The sequence below is a fragment of the Arvicanthis niloticus genome, chromosome 13, assembly GCF_011762505.2.
Source record: "Arvicanthis niloticus isolate mArvNil1 chromosome 13, mArvNil1.pat.X, whole genome shotgun sequence".
Taxonomy (NCBI): domain Eukaryota; kingdom Metazoa; phylum Chordata; class Mammalia; order Rodentia; family Muridae; genus Arvicanthis; species Arvicanthis niloticus.
The window spans coordinates 58,980,563-58,995,670 of record NC_047670.1 but is presented as its reverse complement, the minus strand read 5'-3'; the positions used below and the strand labels follow the sequence as shown (position 1 = coordinate 58,995,670).

At 49.1% G+C, this 15,108-nt stretch overlaps 1 protein-coding gene across 1 annotated transcript in view; it reads right to left on the bottom strand.

Moving 5' to 3' along the window:
- The window catches only part of Parvb (parvin beta), a 79,985-nt gene extending 65,147 nt beyond the window's left edge, over nt 1-14,838 (bottom strand). The window contains exon 1 of the mRNA XM_034516186.3: nt 14,604-14,838. Coding sequence (XP_034372077.1) covers nt 14,604-14,718 — 115 coding nt within the window. The 5' untranslated portion in view covers nt 14,719-14,838. The remainder of the gene's footprint in view (nt 1-14,603) is intronic.
- Nucleotides 14,839-15,108: the final 270 nt, after the last annotated feature.

Sequence of the window (15,108 nt, the reverse complement as noted above, 5' to 3'; positions counted from 1 at the left end):
GGCCTGAGGGAAGCTTCCAGGACCAGCTTGCTGCCTTCTGAATGCTGGAATTAAAGGTAAGTATCACTGCACTTGGCCATTTTATACTTAGGCAGACAGACCTAGATAAATATATGATTGGAACAAGATTTTTTCTGAGACTCATTATTTTTAGAAAAGAGGAGAGAAAAAAAGAAAGAAATTAGGTCCTTGGGTGGGGACCCAGTTCATGGTCTGGTGTTTGCCTTGAATGCAAAATGTCCTGTGCTCAATCATAAGTTCAAAAGAGAGAGAGGCCATCAGGGAAAGAGATGACAGTCAGTGTCTGCATTAGATTGAGCACTGGACCTACAGTTTCTGAGCACCAACACAGGGTCAAAGAACCACGTCATGTCTGGGGTTTCCCTGTTCTGAGACCCCAGCCAGAAGATCACATCTGCTTAAAGCCACACACTAAGTGAATATTATAATCCACTCCCAGTGTCAAGCCTAGACTCCAGCCGGTGTGAAACACCCACCAGCCTGGGGATGGGATGGGGGTGGAGTGGAGACAGGAGGATCCAGGGAGCTTGCTTAGTGCAATCAGTGGATTCCAGAGAGACCCTGTCTCAAAACAAACAAACAAACAAACAAAGTGTACAGCACCTGAGGGACACCAACTGAGGTTAACCTCTGACCTCTGTACACATGTGCTTACATGCACACGCGCGCACACACACACACACACACACACACACAGCTGAGGGAAGACGCTGGCAAACCAGACCTTCATGTCTTTGTAGAGCTCTGTGGTTTACTAGTTCCATAGTGACAGAATTCACACTCTTTATAATTCTATTTAAAAGGCCCGAGTCAGTGACTTTCAGAATATTCAGAGTGTGTAGCCATCACACTGTCAACTTAAAAACATTCTCCTCACCCTGGAAGCACCCATTAGCACTCGGCCTCCAACCCCCAGCCTCTAGCGACCCCTTGTCTACCTTCAGGACCTATCATTTTAGCTACTCTGGATATTTTTCATCACACAATATTCATCCTTTTGTGAACAGATTCTTAGCATCTTCCAGAGTCATCTATGTTGTAGCCCATACCAATATCTCCTCCCTTTTCACTGCTGTAGACTATTCCATTCTGCGATTATACCACATTTTGCTTCCTGTTATCAGGTAATGGCCCTGGGGTTGTTTCTACTCTGTGGCAATTTTGAATAAGGAACAGACATTGAAATCCTCACATCCCAGTTCTGGTCAAACCAGACCATATATAATTTTATGTATGTTTTATATATAACATAAATATATTTAATATGTATATAATTTATATACATATACACACACACATATATATATATAATTTCTTTTCCTCCCAAGAGTCTCTCAACATGAACATTAAGAGTAGCATAAAAGCAGGTCTCTGTGAGGGCAAACTAAATAATAACTGTAGACATGCATCCTCACAATGAGGCTCAGGCAAACAAATAAAACAAAACCACCAGCAGCTGCATAAAATAAGATTAAAATTCCATGTGTGCTGCTCCAACAAAATTTCAAATCATTAAAATCTCATTATACTAATAACAAGTCTCCTGCATACATTTCAGGACAACACTGTCTCCCCCCTGGCAAAGGGCTTTCAAACAGTCACTCAGGAAGTTGAAGAACGTCCTCATGTCCCCAAGAGAGGTACATCTTCCCGCCTTGTCTCTGTGGAAGCGTACGCATGCCTGGAGCAGGTTATCCAGGGAAGGAGAAGGCAGAGATGAGCCCTGGCACCCAGCTCCTGTTCTCAGTCCTCGCACTCAGTCCTTGCCATAGGAAAGCAGCTGCCTGAATCACCATGCTGGGTGGTCCCATTGTATCTTGGTGGCTTCCCTCCAAGGACCAGCAGTTCAGCCTTTCCTCTCTCCTGGCATCTCTTCTCTGTTGGATGGGGAGGGGTGGCACTTGGCTGACTAAAGGTGAAATGCTAACAGAAAGATGTTGGCACCTGTGTGACTCATGTGACATCCTCTCTCCCCAAAAGGCCTTGTGTTAAAATCCACAAGCCTGTAGGAACACATAGACTCCCTCGCCCTCTGCAGGAGGCCATGGTTGAGGTTGACTTATTCCCCGGCTCTCATCTCTGGGTCCACCCAACAGTCTGTCAGCAGTCACTGGTATCCAATGTCTGTGTTGAGAAATGATCAGAGATGTAAAACCACACAGACCTGCAAACCTGGAGTTCTGGACGTCAGAAGACTAAACATAGCCTGTCTACAGAGCTGAAGCCTTACAGGCTGGGGGTGGGGGATGGATCAGGAGTTACGGGACAGGATACGGGCAGGCATGGGACACCACTAGGTACTCCAGGTTCTGACTTCCTCATTCAGCTCCTGGGCTCCCTCCACAGCCCTCTCTCTGGTTGCCACCTCTCACTCTCCTCCAACAAGAACCTTGTGGGCCTGCTCTAGAGACCTAGCCAACAAAGAGAAGCCGCTCCACAGAGCCTTGCTCCAAACCCAGACCTGGTACTGAGGATGGAGTCAGGGCTGTGCCATGCTAAGCCCTTGTGGTACCACAGACCTGAGTCCCAGCCCTTTTCTTCCCTGGCGATTATTAAGGAGGCCATCTTGCTGGGGAGGAGGCAGCTCCTGGTTCATGAAGGAAGGTCCAGTTAGGTGGACCAGTCCTCAAGCACTTCAACTGTCCCTTTTCTGAGCTGAGGTCTCCAGTACACAGCCAGAGCTATCTGTTACCTGTTTGCCTGATGCTCTCAGGTCCAGGAGCACTGCTCTCCCTGGGGCTTGGGCATCTCCCAAGAGGACATGAGGGGGTCTTTCATGGGGACTGTGTGTGGCTTCATCAAGTTTCTTGTCTTCGTTTTTCTGATCATAACATCACACCCAGGCATTTCTTCAAGTGTCCTGGTACATTCTATGGTCCCCGGGGAGCATGTTGATCTGTAGTGGTTGCTTTTCTTGGCAGCCTCCTGAGATTTCTCAGAAACCAGGCTTGGGCTTGATAAATAGAAATGACCAATGAGTATTTCCCATCATGGTCTCCTAGTGACCCAGCTGACCCAGAACCTCCGCTAGTGGGAAGACAGGTCTCAAGCCAACCCCTCACAAAGGCGGACATTGTTAGGATGTCCCATATAGTGTCCCATGCAGCAGAAGGTGTGACATAAAAATAACAGACAGAAAGCTCTGGTGAGAGGGCAGGACAGTCAGGGCTCTAAGACAAGGAAAACTGTGGGGCCTGCAGGACTGAACAAGGCCCTCTTAGGCAGCAGCCCAGAACAGAATGAGACCACAAGGGTCCAGTCCTCTGTATCAGCACAGAATGCAGTCAGTCTCCTCTGCAGCATCTCTCTGACTCTGGGGCAAAGTGTCACTCAAATGCCAGGGCCAGAGCAAGTAAAGGAGAGGGTACATTCCCAGCTGGCCATGCCTCCAGCTGAGGTGAGACAAGAGACCCTCACCTCACCCAGACTCTGCTCTCCCATAAGACAGAAATCACTATATGGTGTCACTCTCCAGCCATGTAGAATAACCCAAGGCACCATGCATGAGGTGAGCATGGACCATGAATGTCAGGGAACCCAGAGTCTCAGTGGCCCTGTCACTGTGACCACCCATTTGGCTTCTTGTTGAGGACCACTCTGCCCCACGCTTGGGGGCCAAAAATGTCAAGGACCGCTCTATCAATGTTGGAACCCGCACTGCCAAAAGCCTTGGGGACTAAATTGTTAGAGCCTGCACTGCCCCAGGCTGCTCCAGTCTGCAGGTCGGGGTTCAGCAAGAGAGAGAGTGAGGATGGACTCAAGGAATGGAGACCAGACAGAGTGTGATTCAATCCTGTTTATTCTTCAGTCTCTCTTCCTAGTCCAAGTCCCAAGTCTTGAGTTCCTAGTCCCTAGTCCCTAGTCCCTAGTCTCTAGTTCCTAGTCCCTAGTTTCTAGTCCCTAGTGCCTCCAAGTTCCAAGTTACTTCTTCCAAGTGCTAAGTGCCTAATGTCTAATGCCTAATTCTGTTCTTCCTCCAAGTGCCAAGTTCCTAATAACTAATAATTCTTCTTCCGAGTTCTCTAGTCCAAGTGTCTTCTTCCTCAATGCCTAATTTCTACTAATAATAATTTTTTCTGTCTGCCTCTCGACTTTTATGTCTCACTTCTAAACCACATCTTTAAGGTCACGCCTTTAAGTCATGCCCTTAGGTCTTGTCTCTAAATCTGATCTCTAAGTCACACCCTTAAGTCACACACCTTTAAGTCTCATACACCCAAGGGAAAAATCCTGGGTATCTAAAGCAAGATGTTATCAGAGTGTGCTCAGCTGTTATAGGCTATTGTAATCAAGTCTTTTGTCAGGGTATATGGCTCAAGATGGCTGCAAGGATGGTAGCCGCCTTCTGTTGGCTCTCCACAGCTTCTGTTCTGGCTTGCTTTGTTTTTAATTCATGTGCTGTTTCTCTCATGGTTTAGGTAGTCTTCTATCAAAAATAAACACAAGTCGGATGGTAGTGGTACATGCCTTTTATCAGAGCACTGGAGAGACAGAGGCAGTGGATCTCTGTGAGTTCAAGGCCAGCCTGGTCTACAGAGTGAGTTGCAGGACAGTCAAGGCTACAGAGAAAAACCCTGTCTCAATAAATAAATGAATTAATTAATAAACAAACAAAAATAAGCACACACACATGTATGCATTTATACATGTATGCATAGATACACAAATATATACATGCACATTGTGACTGTGGTTTGTAATGGCTGACGTAAGGAGACACAGTCCACTGTGAGTGGCAACATGCCCTAGGGTTGGGCCCTGGACTGTATGAGACTAGAGAAACTGAGCTGAACACTAAGTATGTATTCATTCTCTCTCTGCTCTTGACTGTGAATGGGATGTGACCTGGTATCCTGGCTGCCACATAATTAGGAACTTTCTATAATTACAAGCCAAATAAACTTTTGAGTTGTTTCTAGTCATGGTATTTTTATCACAGTGACAGAAATAAAACTAAAACATACATACACATACATACATACATACATACATACATACATACATACACACATACACACACATACATATACACACATACATACACACATACATACATACACACACATACATACACACATACACACACATAATACACATACATACACACATACATACACACATACACACACATACACATATACATACATACATAATACATACATACACATGCATACACACACATACATACACACGTACATAAATACACACAAATACACAGATGCACACACACACACTTTGAATATGAACATCTATAATCTTTACTTTGAAAGACAATGTTGAAGAAGAGGAAGAGAAAGAACGTACAAATTAAGCTTTGGGCAAGATGCCTCTCAAGCCCCATTGATACTAAAACAGTTACCACAAGGGCTGTGCTGGAGGCCACTCCACTTGTACATTTAAAGTTTAGGCCTGGGGGTTCCAGCTCCCTGCAGTAACTTGAGCCTTGGCAACCGAGCCAGCAGCTCTGGGTTGCTGAGCCAGCCAGACAGCTGCTTCCAAAAGCCTCTAGACTTAAGCCTATGATGCACCCAAGCCCTAGGAGATATAAAAATCCTTGTGGCCTCTTTAACTTTTCACTAACTAGATATTAAAGCCTAGATTCTTGGGATTTGTAAGTTTTTGAGAAGAAGTGTGAAAAGACATAACTTTTCTAAAGAGTGATACTTTAAAGAATAAACTCCCAAGGTGGTGCTGCCTGGGGAAACCCATATGAAGGATTCGTGCTAGTCAGCCAGCAAGGAAGAGTTCAAATAACAAGCCAAGGTCAGTATTTCAGGAGACCTGAGCCTGAGGACCCCTGTGTTCCACAACCAACACATAAGCCTAAGAAATAACCCTGCGTCTGCTCAGGCTCCCTGGCCCTCTGGTTGTCTGGCCCTCTGACACCCAGTGGAATGGCAGACTGGAGCAAAGTCCTCCAGCTTTCCCGGCACTGGCCTCAAGTCTTGGTGCCCAGCACAGGGTTCCGGTATCTGCTGCTTGTGGCACAAACCACAGGCACAGAGCCAGGGCTTCCAAGAGAGTGCTTCACAATGGCTGGGGGGCAATGTGTTTAGGGTTCATTGTCAATTTGACACACTCTAAATTGCCTGGTTAGAGTATCAGTGGGGGATTCTCTAGATGACATTGGCCTGTGGGTGTGTCTGTAGGGGACTGTCTTTTGGGGTGGGGGCAAGGGGTGCTGCATGTTTGTAAGTGTGCTGGTACTCATGGATGTCAGAAGAGGGTGTCAGATCCTCTGGAACTGGTGTTACCGATGGTTATGAGCTGCCACGAAGGCACTGAGAACCAAACCCAGTCCTCTTCCAGAGCAGCCTATGCTCTTAACCACTGAGCCATCACGCTAGGCCTGTAGAATGGTGGTTCTCAACCTGTGGGTCTCGACCCCTTCCACAGGGATTGGTCCTCTAAGACCACTGGGAAAACACAGACATTTACATCGCGGTTCATAACAGTAGCAAAATTACAGCTATGAGGTAGCAACAAAAATAGTTTTATACTTAGTGGTCACACACCATGAGGACTAACTTTATTAAAGGGTTGCAGCATTAGGAAGGCTGAGAACCATGGCGGCAGGGGATTGTCTCGGTTGCCTTAATTGAGGTGGAAAGACCCAGCCTGAAGCCTGAAAGTGGGCAGTACCATTACTCCCTGGTTGGAGCCATTAACAAGAGAAAGCTGAGGACTAAGCCTGCATTCCCCCTTTGCACTTAACTGGCTGAAGTCCTTGCTTTGACTCCCAACAATGAAGGCTGTAACTTAATTGTGACCTAGAATGGATCCTTGTGTTGTGTTTGCCAGGGTGTTTACCAGAGCAACAGAAATGCTACTAAAATAGAATTAGGGTCCCGGCACTCCTTGAGGCAGAGCTTTTGGCAACTCAGCATCCAGCCACCTGCAGCCGGGTGAAGCACTGAAGGACAGGGCAGCCAGGGCTAACTGAAAAATCTGAGCCCAGGAAGGTTTCTCTTCCAGAAATTCCACTCACATAAATAGGGAGACCCTGGGTTTCCAGCCCCCTTTTCTCGTAGGTTCCGACACACCCTCAGAATTCTGTTATCTAGCCAAGTTTGCTCCCAAGCGGAAATCTACCTGACCCCTTGCTCTACCAGCAAACCAAAGCACCACTTACCAGCATTCATCAGTAAATAACACCTCTTAGCAGCCACCCCATGCGGACAAGGCTCTTTTGGCCCTTTCCTCAAATCCTAAGGAAGAGGCTGCAGTGTTCAGGGTGGCAGATACAGAGTCTGGTAGAGATGAAGTCACAGATCCCTGCAGCCAGGCTGTAAAATATGTACCCCCACAGCTGCACCTCTACAAACCAACTAGAACCAACTCAGCAGGGCAGTGATTCTACCTCTGCCAACTCTGCAGGACTCATCTACCTCCATGGGCCCTGCCGTCCCGCCCCCACCCGGTAAGAATGAAGGCGAGCTCCCACAGCATGGAGTGTGGATTCCTCACAGCACAGTCACGCTTGGCCAGGGCTGGTGGCACACGGCTGACACAGTGGGCTCGAGATGCAGACTCTTGCTCAATCTGTATTTACTTCTAAGCAGAAGCCCCTCTTTTGAGTACAGTGTTACTAAGAATTAATGATGCAGACGCCTGCAATGGATTGCTCATGTCTGCACTCTCTTACCCCAACAGCCATTTGCATAGACAGGATTAACACCATTAAGCCAAGCTGAGTTTATATTCCACTTCATAAGACTGGGATGTTTTCCAGCCCAAACGCACTCATTAGGCGTTTACTTTCCTAAAAAGTGAAACACGCAGCCAATGCAAAGAGAAGAAAACGTTTTCTTCGAGTGCTTTTTTTTTTTTTTTCTTTTTCTTTTTTTTTTTTTTCTGTGATGAATCATGTATTTGCCAAGAAGAAAATAGCTAGGTGCATGGAGTTGACCTCGGTCAGCCACGGCGGGGCGGAATCAAAGGAGCACTTTAGAACCAGCCCGCTGCAGGTGTTGACCCATTACACTGCCTAAACACCCGTTAATTATTCTGAGGACTGGATGAGAGCATCGTGGGGAGCAGCTTCGGAGTGTTCAGTAAATACTAATTCCAGAGAGGTGAGATGGGAATTCAAAGCAGGGTGCCTCTAACTAAGGCTCACTGGGTTGGATGACTGGTTGACTGGATCTTTCTAGGGAAACCATGACCTCGAGGCATCAGAATCATGGCGTTAGAATAGAAGAAAAGGCCTGGCTCACAGAGGTAGAGACTGAAACAGGGGAAGTTCTCAGGGTCTAGAGGCACCTTTTTTTCTACGGAAGCCTGGTTTCTTGAAATCTCAGGAGGCTGCCAAGAAAAGCAACCACTACAGATCAACATGCTCCCCGGGGACCATAGAATGTACCAGGACACTTGAAGAGATGCCTGGGTGTGATGTTATGATCAGAAAAACGAGGACAAGAAACTTGATGAAGCCACACACAGTCCCCATGAAAGACCCCCTCATGTCCTCTTGGGAGATGCCCAAGCCCCAGGGAGAGCAGTGCTCCTGGACCTGAGAGCATCAGGCAAACAGGTGACAGATAGCTCTGGCTGTGTACTGGGGACCTCAGCTCAGAAAAGGGACAGTTGAAGTGCTTGAGGACTGAGAGCCACATGGTATGAGGTCCACATACCTGGTGAACCTAACTGGACCTTCCTTCAGGAACCAGGAGCTGCCTCCTCCCCAGCAAGATGGCCTCCTTAATGATCGCCAGGGAAGAGAAGGACTGGGACTCAGGTCTGTGGTACCACAAGGGCTTAGCATGGCACAGCCCTGACTCCATCCTCAGTACCAGGTCTGGGTTTGGAGCAAGGCTCTGTGGAGCGGCTTCTCTTTGTTGGCTAGGTCTCTAGGGCCTCGCAGCTCCCTGTCCCTTTTTCTACCAGAACACTCTGGAAACCACAGCGCACATGCCTCCATTCCTTACCTGCTGGCATCCACCTGCTCCCTCCTCTCTCTCCACCCCACTGAAGCTACAGTGCTGAAACAGACTCCTCCTCCTCCATCCACATCAGCTGGCTTCCAAACTGTGGCCTTCAAGGCCTCTCTAATGAATGTCACCAAAATAGATCATTCTTGCTGTACCCCCCAGGATCTCTCTCTGTGGCTGACCGTGGCCCCACATGCCAAACCACAGTCCAGACACAAGGCACCCCCTGTGTTTCCCCAAAAGGGCCTTGTTGAGGGGTCTTCTGCAGGCACTCTCCCCCATCCTCTGCCTAATTACAACGGTCTTTTATTCTCAACCGAAGACATGTCCTGGTTAAGTTTCAGTGTCAACCTTGGCACACCTGGGAAGAGGGAACCTTAATTGAAGAACTGCCTTGAGCAGGTTGACCTAGTGACCCTGTCTGTGAGAAGTCTGGATTGATGATTGATTCAGAAGGTCTTGTGCCACTGGGGGAGGCAGGCCCAGCCTCTATGAGCTAGCAAGTGAGCCAATAAGCTGCCTTCCTCTGTGGCTCCCTCTTCACTTCCTGCCCTGACTTCTCTAGATATGAATTGTGACCTGGAAGTGTGTCTTAGTTAGGGTTTCTGTGCTGTGAAGAGACAGCATGGCCAACTCTTACAAATGCAAACATTTAGTTGGGGCTGGCTTACAGCTTCAGAGGTTCAGTCCATTATCATTCTAGTGGGAAGCTTGGCAGGGTCCAGGCAGGCAAGGTGGTAGAAGAGCCAGGCGTTCTATCTACATCTTGATCCAAAGACAGCAGCAAGGGGCTCTTTTGTAGGCAGCCAGGAGGAGGGTCTCTTCCACACTGGGTGGAGCTTGAACAGTAGGAGCCCCCAAAACCCGCCTACACAGTGACGCACTTCCTCCAACAAGGCCACACCGGATAGTACCACTTCCCATGGCTCAAGCGTATTCAAACCACCATAAAGTAGACGTCAAACAAACTCTTTCTTCCCTCAAGTTATTTTTGGTCAATGTTTTATCACAGTACATTATTACAACAGGTCACTAGCTCCAGCTGGAACCTCAGCCCCTCAAATCTAGCTGTGTATCCCCAAGAGGCTCAGTCCCCACATCTACTCACCCCTCCCCCAACCAGGCCTTGCGGTCCTGAGTATGGGACCTGAGCCAGGTTGGCTCCTGAGGTCCCCAGTACACAACCAGCTGTCTGCCACCTGTTTCTTGATGCCCTCAGGTATAGGAGTAACACTTCCCCTAGGGTCTCCATCTCAGGGGACACTCGCTTCCCCTCCCCCTTTCCTACTAGGACCCTCTGGGACATCTGACAGGTTGGTTGAATTCTATTTTCTTTCACATCACTGAGTAAATTTCAGATGTTTAAGGCTGGGGATGTAGCTCAGTGGGTAGAGCACTCACCTAGCATACATACACCAGGCCCAGGGTTGGCCTCCCAACACTGCATGAGCCAGGCATAGTGGCCCATAGACACAGGGAGGAAGCTTAGCTGGACAGTGAGTGAAGGAAGCCAATATGAAAAGTCTCACGTTAAGCACTGGGATTCCAATTCACGATTCTAGAAAAGGCAAAGCTGTGGAGATTGTTAAAAATTTAAAAAAAAAAAAAAAAAAATTCACGAGTTGCCAGGCAGGGGTGGCTCCCAGTACTCGGGAGGCAGAGGCAGTCGGATCTCTTGTGAGTTTGAGGTCAAACTGATCTGCAGAGTGAGTTCCAGGATGGCCAAGACTACACAGTGAAACCCTGTCTCAAAAAGCCAAAAACAGGGCTGGAGAGATGGCTCCACAGTTAAGAGCACTGACTGCTTTTCCAGGGGTCCTGAGTTCAATTCCCAGCAACCACATAGTGGCTCACAACCATCTGTAATGGGATCTGATGCCCTCTTCTGGTGTGTCTGAAGACAGCTACAGTGTCTGTTAAGTTTTGGGGCCTTGGAGAAGGGAGGGCTAGACAAGCAGTGCAGCAGAAATCCTTCATTATACACTGTGAGAGCAGCCCTACTGTGAGAGCAGCCCTACTGTGAGAGCAGCCCTACTGTGAGAGCAGCCCTACTGTGAGAGCAGCCCTACCGTCAGCTATGGGCTTTGAGACAAAAAACTTCTTATAACTAAAATGAAGTTCCACACTCCCTGGAAGAATTGAGGTAGGGAGGGCAAACTCCAGTCTTCACTCCATTTTGCTAGGTAACAAAAGTACATGCAGATATTAGATAGATAGATAGATAGATAGATAGATAGATAGATAGATAGATGCATAGATGCATAGATAAATAGATAGATAGATGGATAGATAGATAGATAGATAGATAGATAGACAGACAATTGATAGAGTAGATACATAGACCATACATACATACATACATGCATGTATGCATACATACACAATTGATAGAACAGATAGATGAAAGATGCCCCTATATGGGGCATCAACCCTCAGCACCAACCCTCACCCCCCCCCCCACACACACACCCACCCTGACCTCCAGAAGTTAAGCTAGCTCTTGACCTCTCAGGCCAGGAGGCGGACTCCCCATAGGGAGGCCTGAGTGTTGTAGGCGGTCCCATCCGTTTTCCAATGTGCACAGTTAGTCATACTTCCCTTTTCTGACCAGGCCACCCCGTGACACCATAAAGTCTCCGCTGGGCTGAATCACGCCCTATTCATTCTTAGACACTTCCTGTGCTGGGTATCCTAGCTCACCCCACATCCTACCCCCACCTCCTGGAAGGGACAAAGCATTTGTCCCAGTTGGTCCCTCCCCTCTCTGCCACTCTGCAAGGCAGGGTGGGGTCGAATGCCCATATGACCCCAAACCTTGAATTTCACCAGCCATCCCCTCCCCCATTCCAGTGTCCTCAGCTCAGGAAATGTCCAGAGTCCACCCTGGACTTTCTAACAAAGTGTTCCGACTGGCAGGCTGGGAAGCCCCATGCCCTCCCAGTGGTCATTCCCTAGTAGGCATCGGTGCATAAGCTCCCATGGCCCAAAGTCAAGGCCAAGAGCAGTCAGGAGGGCCAGTTGCCAAGGCAACAAGGTCTGCAGAAATACTGGCAGCGCTCAGTGCTCAATTATTCAAGGCCTCATTACGCAGTGTTCACATTAGCCCCTCCGTTCCCTAGAGAACCCCAAGGAAGCTACTCAGCCCTTCCTTGCAAGGCTAAGCCTTCCCTCCATTCCTGCCTCAGAGACCAATTAGGGTTTGTGGCTTTCTGGTTATAGGGGGTGACAGGTACTCCAGCCTTGAGACCCGAGGCAGAGGGCCAAGCTAACTCACGGGATGGCAATATCAACAGAAGCAGCAGGCAGGGGGAGGTGTTGCTTGGGGTTCCAGGTGCATTTAAACTGGGCTAGGTCAGCCGTCCATCTTCTGGACACCCAAGATCTCAAAAAGCAAAGCAGAGAAGCACTTACAATTGGAAAATGAGGCCAGCTCATTACCTCACTGGTGCGGCCCTCATGTTCCAATAGTCTAAGTACTGTCCCAGAAAGGCCATAACAGGAGAGGGAGGCAGCTCGGTTGCCTTGCATGAGGACCAGAGTTTCATCCCCAGCACTGGCGATTTTTAAAAACAGTCAAAATCCGGGTGTTGTTCGCCTGTAATCTCACGTCAGAGGACATGGGGACAGAGGGCCCCAGGGCTTACTGATCCCAGTCAAAGTGCTCCAGGTTCAGTGAGTGACTCTGCCTCCAAAACCAAGAAGGAACCCAGTGTAGAAGTACACACTTTCAATACCAGCACACAGAAAGATAGATGAGATACATAGATGACAGATAATAGATACATACGTACATACATACATACATAGGTGATAGATACATACATACATAGATACATAGGTAGACACATAGATGGTAGATACATAGATGATAGATACATAGATAATAGTGAGAAACTGAGGAAGACACCCAGCATTGACTTCAAACCTGTACATGTGTGTGCACACATATGAAACACACAGCAGCTCTAACCATTCATACTCTTACACATGCTTTTCTATGAAAGATTTTCTTCCTTAGGTTTTATCCCCAACATCGCCATCCCCATCCCCGGGCCCTCTGACAATTACAGCTTAGGATCATGGGATTTCCCATAGGCTTCTACATTATGGCATCCATTCCCAGGACCCTGAAAGACTCAGCCTCTCCTCTACTTTCCAAGGCCTTGATGTGATCAAACCACATGAGATTCACATAGATGGTAAGCCACAAAAGGGTGGCACACACCTGCAGTTCCTGATACAGGTGAGGCTGAGGCAGGAGGATCACTTGAATCCAGACTTAGTGACACTGCAAAATGCCAGCTCAGAAACAAAAACCAAACCAAGTGATGGACAGAACTCAGGTCTGCCACTGTCCTAACACTGTCCTAAGAAAATGGATTTCTAGGCAGGATCACAAGGACAGCAATGGGTGACCAAGAGAGACAACAACTTAAGTCTCATTTAGGAGACCTGATGGAGATGCAGGCCAACCTTTAGGTTCTGCTATGAACGAAAGACTTGAGAAGGGGGGAGCCCATTTGCTTAGAAAGAAACCCCAGGATAAATCCTAAGGAAGAAGACCAGGCCTGCCTGCCCTCGGGGAACTGGACAATCTAGTTTGGTAAAGGGCATTCTAGGGTCAAAGACCTGGGAAGGCAAGTCTGGACAGGGTGTGGGGGCCACAGTATCAAAGTGTAGGTAGTACCACACTTCCAGACAAGCTCTGCATTTCCCCACATGCCCTCCCTTTCAAGATACCTTGAAAGGCTAGAATGAGTCTGCCTATAATTTAGGGCCTGGAAGCTCCTTTAAGAGTAAATACATCACCCCTGTCCTTCGGGCACTTCCTAGGCAGGGCTTGTCCCTGGAGGCCCAGGCAGGCTTTCTAGGAGTCAGTCTGGCTCCATTGGCTGGAGGAAACCCTCAGCACATCCTAACTACGTGGTCCCTAGCAGATGATCCCCAGGAAGTCTGTCTCTGAAGCTTCTTTCTACCTGCCCTTTCTCAGCAAGCCCCTCCCATTCCCGGTGAGCTTCGGGAATCTCAGCCCTAGGGCAAGAGCCTCCAGGTCAAAACAATAGAAAATTCGGAATGTTTCTGCAAGGGGAGGACTGGGAACTGCGGTACCTTAAGGCACTGACCAGGGCACAGAAGTTACATCCCTTGCAGTTTTGTTTTTTAAAAGTTTAAAAAGCAAAAGTCTTTTAAAAATTACTTTCCTGCGCAGGGGGCATGACCTTCTTCCCGCCCCTCGCCCCCCGCCCCATCCCCCATCCCCGGCAATGGTTCTAGGCTTCCCAGGCTCCTGGCCTATGTGTCCTGTGCCCTTTCTCTGACTCGCAGCTTAGGGACTGAGCCATGCTTGCAGGCATCACGCAGTCAGCAGCTTGTCCTCTCCACCAGCATGTGTCCAATCACTGTGACGAGAGTGTCACACGACAAGGATGGGCACAGGAACCGTAGCTTGCTAGGCCTGTGTCCAGAGCAGGACGCTCGTCCTGGGCACCGGGCCAGCACCGCAAAGGTTGTAGGGACAGGGACCGGCCTGTCCCAAAGGTCGCGAGCGCTACAGGAGGGCTCATTGGCGCTGCCGAGGCGGGCAAGGAGCGGACACATGGGGGACACCGCTAGCACCCGGCTGGCGCCAAAGGGACGCGGGGGCACACTCACCCTCCCTGGTCTTCTTCTTCCTTGCCAGTGTGCCGCCCAACTTGCCCAAGAAAGACTCGTCCTTCTTCATCTTGGGGGCCCGCGGGGTGGGGGACCGTGGTGGCGCGGAGGACATATGCGAGTGCGCGCCACCCACCGCCGGCCGGGGAGTGGCCAGGAGGGCGCGGCCGCGGCTTCCCCGCCCCTGCCTACTGACCCCGAAGTCCCGGTGCTGTAGCTCAGCTCCCCGCCCGCAATAGAGCGGGACCCTGCGCGTAGTGCCAGGCACGACCGGCCCCCTTTTGTTCGGCCTCACCGTGCTGGAAGCCCAGAATCAATTAGTCCCACAAACATGTACGGTCAGTTGTTGAGTCTCTGCCAGGATCCTGACGCAGGACTAGGGCATCCCTTGGGTCGATGCTTGGGGGTGTAGTGGGTGCCTTTGTGGGACAGTAGCCTCATACACAGTGACCCTTCCCCCAAGGCAAGCTCAGCCAAAGGCTTCCATGGGAGCCACGGGCTGGAA